The following is an 18599-nucleotide window of genomic DNA, read 5'->3' as shown; positions in this document are numbered from 1 at the left end:
TTCAGTGAAACCATTACATTTCTAATGCTCTGAAATGGCCAACAGATCATAGAAAAATATGTCTAGGTTCCTGCTTAAAACCACAGACTTCTTAGCTATGAAGTTCAGGGTTTCCAGAAGTGTGAAGGAGAAAATAAACTCCCCTCGAGGATTAGTCTAAAGAATGGAACTGGCATGATGGTTTCTTCCACTCTTGTTAAAATAGCTCCCCAGCCCAGGTTCAGCATGGAAGGATGGCTGTGAAAGCTAAGACAGGGGATTCAGGGCATCAGAGACCATCTCTGGAGATTAGTTACCAGAAGACATTTGGCTTAATCGTCAGGGCCAACCTGGGCTACATATTGAATTCAAGGCCAGCCTAAACTACAAGGCAAGACTGTCTCAAAAAAAAAAAAGAAAAAAAGAAAAAACAACAACAACAAACAAGCAAAACAACAAGACCCAATAAAATAAAATTAAATAAATTAATATAGCTACCACATATATAAAAGCTTAGTGTAATATTTGGCATCATTAGAATTATGAAATTTGACTGAATTTACATAGTGTTATTCATAGATCTTATCCTTGGATTATTTAATTTTCCTGGTACATAATTCATCCAAGAGACATCTGTTCTGTTCTGTTTTTCTTTTTAATTTGTTTAGATATGCAAGGCCCTCTTTGATACTCTCTTTATTTATCTTGGTCATTAATTGAGTTTTTCTAACAACTGTTCTTTTCTTCCTGCTTTCAAGATGAATGTTTGGACAGAAAACCTAGAAGCAGCCAGACAGACATAGTGGTGCATGCTCCTGATGCCAGTTACTTGGAGGTTGAGGTTGCAAGATTGCAAATTTAAGGGAGGCTTGGGCAATTGCTGGAGATGCTGTCTCAAAATAAAAATAAAAACAGAAATAAAAATAAAAAGGGATGTCGCTGTAGCTCAGTGGTAGGAACACTTGCCTTCCATGTGTGAAGCCCAGAATTTAATCCCTGCTACCCTCCCTGCCCCTCACACATACATAGGAAGGAAAGGAGGGAGGGAGGAAGAAAGGAGTTGAGAGATTCTTCTGTCTGCTTCATATTAGTTAGTAATTACATTGAAGAGTGAGCTTGTGCTTGCCTGCCTTTTCTGTAGGTCTCAGCATGTTTGACACCATTTTTATTCCTCTCTCTCTTGCGGTCTCTGTCTCCATTTCTCTTTCAGTACTGGGGATTGAACCCAGGGCCTTTGAATTGAAGTATATCCCAGGATCTTTTTTTTTATTTTTTATTTTGAGACTAAGTTTCCCAGGCTAGCTTGGAACTTGGGATTCTCCTGCCCCAGACTCCTTAAGCTCAGAAATCCAAGCTTGTACCACCACGCCTCATTTCTGTTTTGTTTCATTAACTTGCTTTTTTCCTTTATCTCAGATAATGTGAGACTTTCATTTTTGAACCTTAGATAATGTCAGAATTTCATTTTTGAACCTTGGTTCTGTTGTCTTCTCTTTTAGCAACTCAGATAATGGGCTTAGGTTCTACCCCTGCTCTGCGTGAAGCCTGTTCTCTGAGCCCAGAGGCCACAGTGGCCATGTGCCATGTTCTTTCCATCTGACTTGATTACTGCTTTTTTTAAAAATAAATACTCCACATCAAGCTGTGTCCTTAGCACTTTTTTATTTTTTATTTTGAGGCAGTTTCCTTAAATCACTAAATTGCCCAGGCTGATAAGCTTCAATATTGCCAACCTCCTGCCTCAGTTTCCCAGAGTGCTGTGATTGCAAATGGGCTCCGTCCCTGGGCTTGGTTATTGTCTTTTGAGGCTCTCCACTTTTCTGATCACTTTTTTCTTATTCTGTTTATTACTTGTACTTTCTGGGTGATAAAGCAAGGTAGACTTTAATACCTTAAGTGCTGGTTTTTAGTTGAATGAGATTTTTCAATAGTGGAAACTTTTTTTTATCATTACTTGTTATAGAGGATACCTGGGCCTACCTACAAGATAAACTTAAGTTTTGTGTTTACTGGGTAGTTAGGAAATCTCAGTGACTTCCTGTTAAAACTTTGGCCTTATCTGCTTTCCAGATCACCTCTCTGATCTGGCCTTTTTTCCTTCCTACAAATCCCAGGAAATTAGCCTACTTTCTTCTGTTAAACAAAACTATAGTAAAATTACTGCTGTAACAAACCAGGTGTCATTTATGCACACCTGTAATCCCAGCTTGTGGGAGGCAGTGGCAGGAGGATTGTGAGTTTGAGGCCAGGCTGGGCTGCATAGTGAGTTCAAGAGCAGCATGGACAATATAGAGGCCCTGTCTCTGGATATACAGAGAACCCTTTCTATTTCTTTTTTTCCTTCTGTCTTTCTTTCATTTTTAATGTTGAGGCAGAGTCTCATTAGGTCTTTAATTACCCAGGTTGGACTTGAACTTGCCATCCTCCTGCCTCAAACTCCTAGAGTGCTGAGATTACAGACATGTGTCACTATGCCCAGCTCAACTATAATTTTTAGTATCTCTCATCTTTAAAGTTGTTGCTATCAATTATTTACTGGATGTGGCTTGCCTTTTTGAGCTGTAGCTGACCTAAAAATTAGCATGCTTTATCATGTAGTGAATGCTAAATGAGGCTTGCCAGTGAGAAAATTGAAGCTCGAAGTCTGAAGATCTCAAGTTAGTTTCTTTCTTAGTTGCTATTTACTATTTTGCTTATGCCAGGTAAAAACTCTTTAAATCTCTCTCTGCCCCTTTTCAAGGCTCTTTTTAAAGACAGCACCTCAGCAACTTGTAGGTGTGAAGGGAGATTATACAGGGATGAATTAGTAGAAAGTGTTCAAGGGAACATGCCGCAAACCTTTGTAGAATCTGCTCGCTCCTGACACTGCTTCTGTTCTTCTCTTTATTCTACTCAAATGTTTTCTGCTATCCCTCCATTCTAAACTGTGGGTTTCCAGTTAGGAATGCATATTTTAAACATATTCTCAATTTATACATTTATTTACTTACTATTTTTTATTTTTGTCTTTTTGATTCAAGGTCTCTCTATGCAGTTCAGGCTGGCCTTGAGCTCACTTTGTAGCCCAGGCTGGTCTTGAACTCCCAAACCATCCTACTGCCTCTGCCTCCCACGTGCTGGAATTACAGGCGTGAGCCACCACACCCAGCTGTTTTTGTTTTGAAATAAGCATGGACCTACAGCTATTCACAGTGATCTTTAGCTTCCCTCTCTAAGAATGTAGAACTGAATGCTATTCTTTGATCCCACTCTGGAGTTAAAGAAGGGCAATATAGCAAAGATATGAATAATTCACATTTATTTGGGACTTAAAATCTTTGGTCAGGAAATACAGTTTTAGACATCTGGATTGGGTATACTATTTTGAGTTAATTTTAGCAGTAACTTTTGGAATAATTAAAAAAAATTCTAGTCCAAGTGACAGTGCTTTGCTTAGTCATGGAGTGTTCAGTGTAAAGCCAAACACATGATGCTGAGTCAAGGCCCTGTTCCTATCTGTTAACCTTGTCTGGCTAGAAGAAGAAAAAATAAAAAAAATTTGAGAAGAAGAAAAAATAATACCAGTGGTGGCAAACCAATGGCACACCCAGCCGTTTGTTATTACTGAAACTCTAAACATTTAGGTTGCCATCACTGCTTCTACTTTCCTAAAGAGTTGAGCTGTTACTACGTTGCAAAATACTATTTTCTGTAATTCCTGGTAATCTTCATTAATCTTTCAAGAAATTATGCATTGTGGTATATTTGAGAATAACATGGCAGTAAAGTCGTCCAATGACTGATGCTGTGTCTCTAAAGATTTGTGATATTTTCTTCATTTTCTATACTGTTGTGGGAATCCTACAGAGGGAGCTCCTGATTTTGAGAAGTAGACTTGAGACACAATACTTTTCTAGAATATACTGTGCTTCTATAGTTTTGAATTTTCTCCAGGGAGTTACAGTATATTTCATCTAACCCAGTGATATGAAAGGAAGAAGGACCCTCCACTCTCTCCACTCAAAACTCCATTTATGAGCAGCACACACGTCTCTATGCCTAAAGAACAGAAAAGCACCTTTTGTATTTCTGGGCTTTCTTTTGGCAAGTAGAAACTATTTAAAAACATACACATCTAGGCTAAGTGGATTCAAATAATAACATATATTCTTATAACCTTGCTATTTAGACATCCAGAGAAAGAAAAATTTCTTTTTTCTTCCTTCCTTTTTTAGTGTGCATCCCATCTTAAATTTAGATATTACTACAACTGTGTGTCTTGGCCAATGATCATAACATTTGCTGTTTCTTTTTTTAAATAAGAATTTATAATGTGGTTTTTAAGATTTACATTTTAATTCCCAGCACTGCCCAAAGAAAGTCACATGAATATAATCAATCTTCTATCAGTAGTGTTTTTGACTGCACAAATTAATTACCCTATAATCTAATGTACTTTCGGAAGGGAATGTATACTGCTGGGGATACAGGTGGGTGTAAGGAATTGCTTTTTCATCTGTATATAGTAAAATTTGATCTTGGTTTATAAGTGTAATGTTTAAATTATATTTAAAAGTTTGCATATATTCCATTTTGAATGTGGAGAATATTGAAAAGAATTACTAGACCTCTTCTAATCTTTTAGAAGAGTCTCAGTTGTTTGCATCAGGTACTCTATTTCTTTCCCTTTGTATCTAGATGTACCCTATGGCTTATATATATTTTTTATGAAAAGCTTTGTTCATAAGAAATGCACAAAATGAAGTGAATAATTTGAGGAAGCCTTTTGTACTCATCTCCCTGCTTTAAGATCATTCACATGCTATACTGATTTATACTCTCACTCATTCCTTTCCTCTATTCAGTTTTTTTAACATAGAGTTCGTATACATTGAAATACACCGATTTAAGCTGTACAGTTAGAACCATGGAGCACACTCCGATCATAGCATAAAACATTTTTTTTGTCATCCCCAAAAGTTACCATATCCCTTCCAAGAGAGTCTGTGCTTGGCCAGGGAACCATTGTTCTCTTTAGTTTTACCAGCTGTACAGTGTCACATAAATAGAAGAGTGTCATGTAATTGAATCATACATTACGCATTATGCCTAGCTTTTTAGAACTAAAAACAAAATTAAATCCTTCGCTTTTATTTTTCCTTTCTTTTTTGCAGTATCGGAGTTCAAACTTAGTTCCTCATACTTGCGAAGCAAGTGCATCTCCACTGAGCTACTCCCCTAGTCCCTTGTCTAGCTTCTTCTGTTGAGCATTGTATTTGAGATTTATTTATCTGTGTTGTTGCAGTCCTCTGTTGCTGAGTTGTAGTCTGTTGTGTGAATACAAACATAGTTTGTGTACTGGTTCTCTTAATTGTGAACGTTTGAGTTCCTCTCTTTCATTTTTTGCATTTATGTGTGATCAGTGACAATACAAGTCTTAGAATGGACTTATGCTTTCATTTTTCTTGCATAAATACCCACAAGTAGAACTGCTGGATCAAAGTACAAGTATGTATTTAATTTTATAAGAGGCTGGGGATTTAGCTCAGTGGCATAAGCACCTGCCTGGCAAGTGCAAGATCGTTTGACCCCCAGTACCAAAATAATACTAATACTAATACTAGTAATCTTACAAGAAACAACTAACACTTTTTCTAAAAGTTATATCTATCATTTTACGTTTCTATTGGCAAAATATGAGGGTCTGGTCGCTCTACCTCCTTGCCAATATTTGAGCTGTCAGTCTTTCATTTTAGCTCTTGTAATAGTATCGTTACATATTTTTCTCAGAATAGAATATATTTCATTTTAAGAATTTCATGTTTTGTTTTGAGATCATTGGAAATCATCTATAATTTAGCATAATTTTTAAGACTGATATTAAATTAGGGTAGCTAGTGATCAAGATTTAGGATGTGAGCTGGGCATTGTGCGTGCCTGTAATCCCAGCACTTAGGGGGCAAAGGCAGGAGGTTCACCATGAGTTACAGGCCAGTCTGAATTACAGCAAGATCCTATCTCAAAAAAACAACATTCAGGATAAGGCTTAGGATACTCTAACCTGCTAATCTATGACTAGAGTTTACGAGGACATGTTTTTACTAATCTTACATCTATTTTAGCATCTTATAACTCCCCAAATATTTTCTCATGTATTTGTTCTTGACAGCAAATGCAATTCCCATTTTGTAATTGAAGGAATGGGACCTTGCCTGAGATTTCAGGAACTGAAACTTAGGACTTCTGACCTCCTCCAGTTCTCTTCCCCTAGCACCTCAGAATGACTGATGTTACCATCTCAATATTAGCTTTATTCCACAGAATGCTGTGTCACTTTGAAATGTATACTGGCCATCAGTTTGTTCTTTTCATGAGACTTCTAAGGAATCCTAAAAATTGTTATAGTCTTTATAGTAGATGAACCATGTAGTCCACTCTTAGGCTCAAATGATCTTCCTGCCTCTGCCTCCTAAATCCTGGGATTGCAGGAATCTGAGCCTGACAAGAGATACATTTAGAATGGAGGCTCAAGGAGAGTGCCAAGCTCCCTATAACTCATTTTCTCAGGAACTAATCAAGCCCTACAAGCCCTACACTCACTTCTTCTTAGAGTGGTGTCCCTGATGGGTTTCACTCTGTAGTTCAGGCTGGCCTTGAACTCACTATAGGGCATGGGCTGGCCTCAAACTTGCAGTAACCCTACTGTCTCAACTTCTCAAGTTCTGGATGCCACTGTGCTCAGCAGGCCTTACTCCCTTAAAGTTTCCACTAGCTCAGCACTGAGGACTAAGCTTCTAGCATAAAACCTTTGGGGGCCATGCTCAAACCAAATTCAAATAATAGCCCTAATTATTCTTACTCTTTTTTATCCTCACTTTATATTTTGGAATTCTGCATATAATTTTCAGGGAATTTTTACGAACCCCTGTCTGTAGCTCCTCGAAATAGTGTCTTTGGCCACCTTGGTGGTTTTAGCAGTGACTATTTGTCATCACCTACATTGTTGTGGTCAGGGGAGTGTCACAGCAGGTGAGCTGATTTGAATGATTTGGATGAAAGGACCAAAGTAATACTTCAGGCTTTCCAAAGCAAGGTGCAGTTAAATCTTTTCATTACTAAACCCGCTTTTGCCCCATTGTCAGATATTTATGTTATTCATTTGTTTTATTTTAGTGATGTCCTTGCATTGCCCATTTTTAAACAAGAAGAGTCAAATCTGCCTCCTGATAATGAGAATGAAATCCCACCTTTCCAGTATGTGCTTTGCGCTGCCACTTCTCCAGCCGTGAAACTGCACGATGAAACCTTGACATACCTCAATCAAGGTTAGATGCTTCCTCATTCGTTGATATTATTACAAACTTCCTGGGTTGATGTCCCTAGAAACACACTTACGTAAAAAGCTAGATCTTTCTAGTGGGCTTGTCAGACTAGAGGCCTTACTTCAGAGATTTGAGTTTTAATGTCACACTTGATATATATTACTGGCTTTTTTGTTTATCTGCTTATTTTAGTTTTGCACTCCCTCTTTTTTGTGTGTGTTTTGAGACAAGGTCTTGCTATGTAGTTCAGGCTGACTTAGAACTCATTAGATAGCCCAAACTGACTTTGAAGTTGCAGCTGTCCTGCTGCCTCAGCCTCCCAAGTGCTGGAATCCCAGATCTGCACCACCATGCCCAGCTATTGAGCTCCCTTTTTAAATCCATATATCCTGGACATCTCCAGTGATTACTGGAAAAGTATTTTCATCTTCAGCTCTATTATGTAGCAGTTTTATAGTCTTAGCAAGTTTTAAAAAATTCTTTAATTTTCTTATCTGTCAGTGAGACTGATAATACCTCCAAAAGTTCCATCAGTTACAGGAAATAATGTATGAAAGTATTCACAGTCCCTAGCATCTGGTAAAGGCTTATTTTTGTTGTTTCTAGTACAAGGAATGTTATATAGTCAATTAACTGAATTTTATCCTTTCTGAATCTAGGTAGATTAATTTGTGATGAGTATAATAATGTAATTACATTTTCTTCTAGGACAGTCTTACGAAATCCGAATGCTAGATAATAGGAAACTTGGAGAACTTCCAGAAATTAATGGCAAATTGGTGAAGGTAAAAGAAAATGAATAAATCATTCTTCTGCATAAGTAATTTTTTGGACTAATATTCTTTTGTTTCTGTAAAGAGCTCAATGGCATCCCAGGTACCATATTTGGCTGGCAAGAGGAGCACACTGATATGTTAGGGGGGGTAAGCACCCCGCTTCACATGGGGTTTTCAGAGCTGCAGAAAGCTCACAGGTCCACATTCAGGGTGGTCCTGTGGTTTAGTAAAGTTCTATTTTGTGGAGTAAAGTAACCACCTCCAGATCTTCAGATAACTTTCTCTTCAGCTAGCTGGAGCCCAAGTAGCAAGGAAAACAGAAACCATCTGAATAGGGGGTCTCTTTGTCTAGACCAACCTTAAGGATTTTGAGAATTCACAGCACAATTGGGACAGAGTTGTATTGGAAACTGTAAAAAATGATGAGAGGGATTAACAGACACATCTAAAGAGTAAGCGAAACAAAAGGGAAATTGATACAAATAGACCCTCCCATACCTCATTGTTTAAGGGGTTGTATGATGGGTTAGCAAGCAGGTAACTTGGTGAGTTCTTCATACATCCATGAAGAGCTGAGCTGGCTGTTACATGTGTAATAGTAGAAGCACATGGAAATGCTTCACATAGATCCTGGTGTAATGGCGCATTCCTGTAATCCTAGCCACTTGGGAAGCTAAGATAAGAGTATCACAATTTCCAGGCTAGCCTGGGAAGCCTAGTGGGATGCTGTCTCAAAACCACAAAAAGCAGAGGGGAGAAATGTGGCGAAATGTGGCTCAGTGGTAGAGTAGTCGTTTGACATGCATGAAGCCCTGGGTTTAACCTCCAGTGCCCGGGGTGGGGTGGGGGGTGGGAATACTGCGTGGCCCTGGGTTTAATCTCCAGCACTGGGAGGAAGACATTTTCATGTAGGAGTCTTTTAACATTTAAGTAATTATACCAGTTAACTACAAAGATTATATGTGAAATGATAAAGTTTATCCTGCAGCTTATTTATCATAAAGCTTGGAACAATACAAGTATTAGAGAGAAATGGTACATACTTTTAAATTGTGTCTAGAAACCAACTGGTAGTAACTGCTTGTTTCCTTTGTCAGCACTGATTTTTAAGGGATCCTGTTAATCAGTTTTATTGTTCCTTTTAGAGTATATTCCGTGTAGTATTCCATGACAGAAGGCTACAGTACACTGAACATCAGCAGCTAGAGGGCTGGAGGTGGAACCGACCTGGAGATAGGATCCTTGACATTGGTGAGTTAAGAGAATAGGTTGCTTAGGAAATGCCTTCAACCACAGACTCAGAGTCGATTTTCTTTCCTAGATATTTACCTTGGTTCCTGGGCTTCAGAGACTTAATTAACATTGCCTATATGATGATGTAAAAATTCAAGTTGGAAATATAAACACTTTGATTCCTTTTTGTTTTTTTTTTGGTATTCAGAATTGAACTCAGGGCCTCAAGCTTGCCACACAGGTGCTTTACCACTGAACTACATCATGAGCCTATCCATAACATTTATATCCATTACTTCAGCCTGGTTTGTTTTGTTTTTAAATTGTAATGGCATTCAGTATAATTTGTTACAATGGCCGCCTGTGCACGCCTGTAGTCCTAGTGCTTGGGAGGCTGAGACGGGAGGATCACCATGAATTTGAGACCAGTGTGGCCTGCTTAAGCGAGTTCAAGGCTAACCTGCCCTACATTGTGAGACCCTGTCTCAAACCCATGCATCTAAAATTGTTGTAAGGTATAACAAAATGTAACATTTTAGCCATCTTGCAGTTCAGGTCATTAAACACATTCACTTGTTGTATAACTACCATTACCATCTATCTCCAGAATTTTTTTATCTTGCAAAATTGAATCTATATCTATTAGTCAATGTGTTTATCCCCACAACCCCTGGTAACCACTGATCTGTCTGTCTTTATGAATTGGATTAATCCAGGTATATATAAATGAAACCATGTATTATTTGTTGTTTTGTGATTACCTTCATTTACTTAGCTATGCCTTCAAGTTTCACCATGTTGTAACATATACATCAGAATTTCCTTTCTTGCTGGGCATAGTAATCTTAGCTACTGAGGAGGCTTGGGTTGGAGGATCAGGGTCACAAGTTTGAAGCAACCTGGGAGACTTAGATCCTGTCTCAAAATAAAAAAGATGGGGATATAACTCAGTGGTATAGCACTTGCCTAGCAGGTGTGTGAGAGCCTGGGTTCTTTCTTTAGCAACACACACACACATGTACACACACACTATTTTCTTCCTCTTCAAGGCTGAAATGTACATATATATATTATATATGATATATATTATATGTATATAAATATATATAACAGTTTGTTTACCTATTTTTCTGTTAATAAATGCTAGGATTGCTTCTACCTTTTGAGTATTATAAATAATGAATGATGCTATGAACATGAATGTACAAATGTGTTTGAATCTCTGCTTTTATTTCCTTTGGCTGTATACTCAGAAGTGAGATTGTTGGATCGTATGGTAATTCTATTTTTAATTTTTTCAAGGAAAAGCTATAGTATTTTCTACAATAATTGCTCATTTTACATTCCTACCAGTATGTTCAAAGTTTTTGGTTTTTCTTTCCTCCTCTTCTCCTCTCCTTTCTTCCTCCTCCTCTTCTTTCTTCCCTCCCTCCCTCTCTTTCTTCCTTTGTGGTACTGAGATCAACCCAGGGACTCATGCGTGCTAGCCAAGCAGTCTATCACTAAATTACACCCCAGCCTGACTGTGTATTTTTTTTGTTGTAGCTATCCTAATGTGCGTGAAATGGTGTCTCTTTGTAATTTTGATTCAATTTTCCCTGATGATTACTGAACTGAATATTTTTTCATATGCTTATTGACCATTTGTGCATCTTTTTTTGGAACCATCTATGTAAGACTTTTTCCTATTTTCAAATGGTTTTGTGGTGATTGTCATTGTATAAATTCTTTTTTTTTTAAATTAAAAAAAAATTTTTTTTTTAAATCGGTTCTGGGGATTGAACTCACAACCGTGCACTTGGAAGGCAGGTGCTTATGCCACTGAGCTAAATCCCCAGCCTCATATAAATTCTTTATATATTCTGAATGTTAATCCCATATCAGATAAATCATGCACAAATATTTTGTCCCATTCCATGGATTGCCTTTTCACTATGTTCATAATGTCATTTGATGTACAAACTTCTGAATTTAAGTGGGTGTGGTTGGTGCATGCCTATATTTCCAGCACTTCGGAAGCTGAGGCAGGAGGATTATTGCCAGTTCTAGGTCCACCTGGGTTACATAGTGATTTCAGAGCTAGCCTGAACTACATAGCAAAACCTCATCTCTAAAGACAAACAATAAAAAAAAAAGCTTTGAATTTGGGGCAGTCTTAATTTATCTGTTTTCTAAATTTACTGTGCTTATGGTGTCGTTTCTATCTAAGCACTGCGCGCTAATCAGTTGTGCCACTGGAGCTCCCTGTGGTGTCATTTCTAAGAAATATTAAAAATCTGATGTTACATAGCTTTCTTTCTATGTTTTCATCTAAAACTTTTATAGTTCTAGGCCTTACATTCAGGTCATGGATGACTTTGGAATCCATTTTTATATGTGGTACAAGGGGCCAACATTGTTTTGCATGTGAATAGGTATCCTAATACCATCTGTGAGAAAAGCTGAAAGAGTATTAGCATCCTTGTGGAAATTTATTTGACCATATATTTGACTTATTTCTGGACTTTTTATTCTACTCCACTTGTCTGTATGTCTTTTTTTTTCTTTTTTAGACAGGATCGTCTGTGTTTCCCAGGCTGACTTGCGATCTTCCTATCTTAACCTCACAAGTAGCTGGAACTGCAAATGTATAAAAGTGCACCAACTCACATGGCAATATGTTGATCTTCGTGCCTATACCATGCCACGTTGGGGTGTGTTTTTGGGTGGGCTAGTGTTTGAGATAGGATGTTACTATACAGTCCAGATTGACTTTGAACTTGCTATGATAGCCCATTCTGGCTTTGAATTTGTGATATTTCTACCTCAGCCTTCTAAATGTCAGAATTACAGATATGTATCACCATGCCTGGCTAAAATAGCTTTTTTTGGACAGTACTGAGTATTGAACCCAGAGCCTTTACAATGAGCTACAGCTTCATCTCTTTTTAAAAATTTTTTATTTTGAGACAGGATTTCATTAAATTGCTGAGTGACCCAGCCTGGGCTTAAACTTGTGATCCTCTTGCTTCAGAGTGCTAGGATTACAGCCATATGCCACTGTACCCAGATCATTTTAGTAAGTGTAGCTTTGTAGTTCATTTCAGGTCAGAAAGAATGGGATCATCCAACTTTCGTTTTTATGGATTTCTTTGGCTGTTGAGCTCTGATTTTTGTTTGAGTGGTATGTAAATGGGGCTAAGTTTTTTCACCAACATGATGATAGTTCCTTGGTTTTACTAGTGCCTGATGGACCAGATTAGTTGTATGCCATTAGCTAAAATGGATGTTCTGGGATTGGAATCTGTGTTTCTTGGTTTGCAGTTTAGTTTTTTTCTATTTGCCTCGCAGAATTTGCCTTTTCTAAGTAATAGGGTGTAAGGGGGGGATCTTTACAAATATACATCAGTCTCTATTTTTGAGGGTCCGTTTTTATTTTGTTTTGCTTTTTTTTTGGCAGTGCTGCAGATCGAGCTCAGGGTCTTGTACATACTAGGCACAGACTTTACCATGGAGCCATACCCAGCCCTCCTTAATGTACTTTTAATTCCACCATCTCCAGTTGGTTAATATTTTTATCATAAACATAGTAGCTACACTAATTTAAGTACTTCTAATTTTACCTGAGAAAATTGTGCTTCTTATACAGATATTCTGAGACCTGTATGATATATTGACCTTAAAATGAATCAAACACAATCAACCCTGTAGAGTAGGACCTACTTAATATTTCCTTCTTTCTTTCTTTTTTTTTTTTTTGGTACTGGGGATCAAACTCAGGATCTTGTGCTTGGCAGGCAGGTGCTTATGCCACTGAGCTCTTTCCCTGGCTCCCTACTTAATATTTCTTCTTTGAATCATTGATGCCAAAATAGTAGTGTACTTATCACACATTTATAATAATAAAAATATCACCTAGCCTTATCTCTTAACTTGACTATTAGAAGCCAAGGAATGATATTTGGGTATGTGCTAGGTGGAATAAGAGTCAAAGTTTTACTGAAACCCAGTAAATGTTACTCTGTTCCTGAGTATAAGATTCGTTATTGTGTTATAAGATTATTTAATAACTTGGTAAGTCAGCATCAGTCTTTGTGTTAAAATTTTCCTGTTTCTGTCTTTGAAATAATACTTTATGCTGTTGTACAGACACTGTGCTTGACATGTCTACAGTAGTCCTCTTATTATGCTTCTAGCCATAACATTGATCTTAAGACTGTACGGGAAACGCATTATAAATTACAGTTTTCATGGTAGGAGAACTAGTTTGTAGACCCAGTCCACCTTTAAGTATATATATGTTTTTATTTTGAGTCAAGGTCTCATTATGTAGTTCAGTTCAGATTGGCTTTGAACTTCCTGTATAGCGCAGGCTGGCCTTTGACTCATAATGACCTTCCTGCTTCCACCTCCCAAGTGCTGGGATTACAGCTGTGTGCAGTCATGCCTGATTTAAATAGATTTTTTTTTTTTGGGCAAATTGAAAGGAAACTGCCTTAAATTGTCTTATTTTAACAATTTAAAAGTGGAGAAAGGGTCATTTGCAGACTAGGGGTAGAAAAACAAAGAACACATCAGTGAGCAAGCAAAGCCAGTCTGGGAAGCAGCGTCATAAGCATGTCCCTGCTAGACTGGAACAGCCAGACCCCAGCCCCTTCTGGGCACCGGCTGGCAAACAAGAAGTAGCATATTCCCCCCCCCCCCCCCCCAATAAGCGACGATCATATCAGGAGAAACAGGCTGTGATGATAGCTGTGGAGGTGAAATGCAATTGGATGCCTGTAGTGCTTTGTTGTTTCAATGACCTTGCAGGTGTAGAGCCAGTGCTCTGACCATGGGTTCAGAGGATAGTGGTAAGCAGTGCGATCTCCTTCTTAGGGTTGCAGCCATTGTTTTGTTTTGGTCTTGTTTTGGAAGTCCTGTATCGTTTCCATTGTTTTGTTGGGCTGGGTTTTACTCTCTTTTGTTTGATTGTGTCCAATCTGATTGCAGGAGTAGCTGTTTCAAATATAACAAGATACATTATGGTAGCAATTTTGGATTTACTATGAGCTGGTTTTGAAGTGGTTTATTGCATTCACTGGTTTGATTTTATTGGTTATATCTTGTTCTGTTTGTTTGATTTTTAATATATCTGAAGGTACAGCTATTTTGAAGACATCAAAAGGCATTATGGTTAACTATTGTTAATTTTGTAATATTTTTAGGCCAGTACCTCTTACAGTGGTTTGATTGGTTTTATTATGTTTTATCCTTTCTAAAACAAAAAAAATTTTAAAAATTGGAGAAAGGATTCTTAGGAGGAGAATGCTTAACAATCTAACATTTTTTGTTGGTAGAAAAGGAGTTTAGGATTTGATACACAAGAATCTCAGTAACTAGAGGTTAGTGATACAAGAACCAGTGCTTTCTCACCTAAAATTGAGTAACTTTGGATGTGCTGGTTTGTACCCAGTTACTTAAGAGGCAGGAAAATTTCTTGAGAGCAAGATTTTGAGACCTGTTTGGGCAGTATAGTGAGACCTCATCTCAAAAAATAAAAATAAACAACTCTCAGTATTGTTCTCAGTGATTACTGTTTTGTTTCTCAGATATCCCAATGTCTGTGGGTATCATCGATCCTAGGGCTAATCCAACCCAGTTAAATACAGTGGAGTTCCTATGGGACCCTGCAAAGAGGACATCTGTGTTTATTCAGGTAAGGCACTGTAGATGTGGTTCAGTTCTAAACAATATTCGTCACTGCCAGTTAGTTTCTTGAAAGATAAGATGTTGTACATTTGAAATCTTTAAAGTTTTTGATGTTGGGGATTAAACCCAGGATCTCATGTATGCTGTGTAGGTTTACATCCTATCTGCACATCTGAGGTTCTAGTCTATCAGGTGCAGAGTCCTCAAAATGTGCTATGCCCTGAGTTTTCAGATTGCTTTTCTAATTACTTCAATTTATTTATTATCTCTCCAAATGCTTATAATTCTTTTTACCATAACTCACTTAACAATTATGTAGCATATAAATTGTTACAGTTTTTCATTGTTACCCATAAGGTTATTTTGAATATCTGTATACTTTTTGTTGTTGTTGTTGTTGTTGTTTTGGTACTGGGCCTTGCACTACAAACTTAAATTTTGATTTGCACCAAGTGTGGTGGTGCATGCCTGTTAATTCCAGCACTTGGGATGCTAAGGCAGGAGGATTTCCTTGAGTTGAAGGCCACGCTGGACCACATAGTGAGTTTAAGACCCTGTGTCAAAACAATAAAAATTGATTTGCATGTCTGATTATATCCTTTGGGTAGATTCTTCAAAAATTTTTATAATAATGATAATTAATAGTTCTTTGAGTACTTAACACTTAAGTAGACATTGTATTAAGTAAACACTTTGCATATGTGATTTTAAGACTAATGAGGCTTAGACTCAGGGATTTAGCTCAGTGGTGTAAGCCTGCCTGGCAAGCATGAAGTCGTGAGTTCAATCCCTGGTACCAAGAAAAAAAAAAGATATTATATACATAATATATATATTTTAAGACTTATGAGGCCTAGAGAGATCAAGTAATTTACCTAGGCTAGTGATCAGTCAGGCAAAGCTCAACTATTAATATTTACCAGTTTTAAGGTGGGGTGTGGGTCAGTGGAACAGCACTTGCCTTGTATGCATGATACCCTGGGTTCAATCACCAGCACTACAAACAAAAAACAGTCTTACACTTTATTAATAGCCAAGCAGATATTTCCCCTCCTGTTTCTGTGAGCCTTCTTATTTACAACTTTCTCTGCATCGATTGTGCTTCCTCTTTCTAAAAATCTACCATAAAGACATTTCTCTGAATGCCTTTGTGTGTGTGTTTACGTGTGTATGTGCATGTACGTGTGTGTATGTGTGTCACTGGGTATTGAACCCAAGACCTTGAGCATGCTAGACAATTGCTCTATCATTGAGATGCATCACCAGCCATTCATAGTAGCTTTTGATAACCTTTGGTCTGTGTGTTCACTTTTATTTGTAAGTCATTTAAGCTTTTTTCAAAGATCAAAAGAGAAAAAGTTTTTTTTGTAGGTATTCATAAATGCCTATTAAAAACCCATAGAGCATAACATTGTGTCCCACAAACCCATCTCTTACTTTTCTGCTGTAAAGTTTTACTTCATTGTAATGGTAGCCAGTTGTACATCTCCGTACCTTTGCCTGAGGGATACAGGAAGCAATCTATGTGTTTACTCACTTGGTGCAAAGATAAAATATGTACAAAAGTTTCAAACCAGGATTTATACCCACATGATGTTCTATGGAACAGGTTTTTGTGTAGGTTTACCTGAGCATCACAGACATATAATACACCCACACCACTCTAGGATTTGTTTCAAAAGAAAGTTTACTTGTTGAGTGTGAAGGCACAGTCCTCTAATTGCAGCACTTGGGAGACTGTACAGGAGGATCACAGTGAGTTCAAGGGCAGTCTGAACTTCATAGTGAGACATTGTCTAAAAATTCAAAAAAAAGTTGTCTTTTGATTATTCTGGTAGAAGTAGCCCAATTTGGTACAATGGCACATGAAAAACCACATTTGTAAGTTTTAGAGGAGGTCAAAAGTGAATCATCAGAGTACTCATGCATGGATAATGACAGTGATCCATTATGGAAAAATACATGATTTCACAACAGAAGAGTGGTGTGGGTGGATGATGATGATGACTTTGATGTTGGCCCTGTGAGCCAAGGTTCCTGTGACAGTGAGATGCGGCAAAAATCAACTGATAATGGACACAAGGAACACACACCTTGGTTCAGATGACGAAGAAAACACAATGTGAGTACATATATGACTAGTTGAAGTGTTACAACATAGTCATGCAACCAACTGGAACAATCCAATGTTAGAACTAGGTCTGGAAATACAGTAAGGAGCTTGGCAAGAGTGAAATGTTTTGGACAGATTGCCTGCACTGCCATTCAGTGATAGAAATTGTAGCAGGTGAAGCTACAAGATGCTGTGAAATAGCCAAAGACTGAGATAAGGTAAAATGTTTGTATGGACCAACAGCCATATTTAAAAAAAAGTCTCATTAGCCTCATTAGCTGAGCTGAAAGCATTTATAGGTCTTCTGTACTTAGTAGGGATTTCTTATCATAATCACAGGAATATAAAAGACCTACAGAAGAGCAGTGGGTCAAAGTATGGCATAAAAATTTATACCTTTGTAGATGTAAAGACTTATTCTGCTGTCAGTTTAGAAATTTTTCCTGGAACTTAGCCATCAGTTATAGTAATAAACTGCATTAATGGATGATGTTGTGAACAGACTTGTTGTTCCCATTCCCAAACAGTTGGTTTACCAATTTCCAATTGACATTACATTTGCAAACCGAGCACAAGTTGACCAGTGCAGAAATTCCAAATGAAATGTTGCAGTTTCAAAACAGAATTATATAGTACAGTCTTCGGATTTCAGAGAGATTTATATTGGCCTTGTATATGGCAAAGAAAAATGAACTGGTACTGATGATATCAACATTTCACCATGATGGAAATATTGATAGGGAAACATTGGACAAAACAGAAGACTGTGATGGAAACTTTCTGTAGCAAAACCAAATGCAGAATAGATATTGTTGATGAGTTATGTAGTAACTATGATGTCATTTGAAACACAAAGCAATGGTTTGGCCAATGGTTTCATTTTACTCTATCCTAAACGTGTGGCATAAATAGTTTGATAATTTACAAAGAAAATAACAAGTGCAAAATAGCATGGAGAAATCTTCCTAGAGGATTGGAACTGGAACTTACAAGAGCTCTGTTACAGTAAAGGAAAAATAAAATGTTTCTGCCCAGGGAACTATATAAAAAAATTGTAGACCACACTGGTGAACTCAAAAGTGAACAGGCAGGTACAGCATAACAGGAAAACCAAAAAGATGTCAGCTGTGCCCCACAAGAAAGGACAGGAAAACAAAACATCTGTGCTATCCATGTAAGTGATGCTTATCTATGGAACATGCAATTTTCTTATGTGAAGACTATGTTGAGTGTAACAATTGAGGCAAAGATTATTTTTGTTGTAGAGTTCTATTGGTATTTTTATTGTCATTCACATCGGTTTTCTTTTCATGTTATCTTGTAGATCTTGTAAGAAAGTATACACCAGATGAGAAAATGTTGATGTTTATTCTAAGTATTCGTTGCACACTTGATATTTTATTGACATCTTATTTGCTTGCTAAGTGCATGTTGTACAACATAGCAGGAATCTCCTGACAGAACAGGAAGAGAAGAGAGGTGACAAGAATGGTCTGCTTGGGCTGGATATTTAGCTCAGTGGCCTAA

At 37.5% G+C, this 18599-nt stretch overlaps 1 protein-coding gene across 5 annotated transcripts in view; it reads left to right on the top strand.

Annotated features, from left to right (window-relative positions):
- Tfcp2 (transcription factor CP2) overlaps positions 1-18599 on the top strand; it is a 55031-nt gene that overhangs the window by 17850 nt on the left and 18582 nt on the right. For all 5 annotated transcript variants that reach the window (XM_063254749.1, XM_063254748.1, XM_063254750.1 and 2 more), the window contains 4 exons: positions 7132-7283; positions 7989-8065; positions 9202-9307; positions 14860-14966. In XM_063254749.1, coding sequence (XP_063110819.1) covers positions 7132-7283; positions 7989-8065; positions 9202-9307; positions 14860-14966 — 442 coding nt within the window. The remainder of the gene's footprint in view (positions 1-7131; positions 7284-7988; positions 8066-9201; positions 9308-14859; positions 14967-18599) is intronic.

Source organism: Cavia porcellus, unplaced genomic scaffold (assembly GCF_034190915.1).
Source record: "Cavia porcellus strain 051 isolate PalLab524CR breed Dunkin Hartley unplaced genomic scaffold, mCavPor4.1 scaffold_8, whole genome shotgun sequence".
NCBI classification, from domain to species: Eukaryota; Metazoa; Chordata; class Mammalia; order Rodentia; family Caviidae; genus Cavia; species Cavia porcellus.
The sequence above is the reverse complement of the archived record's forward strand: the minus strand, read 5'-3'. Positions and strand labels throughout refer to the sequence as shown.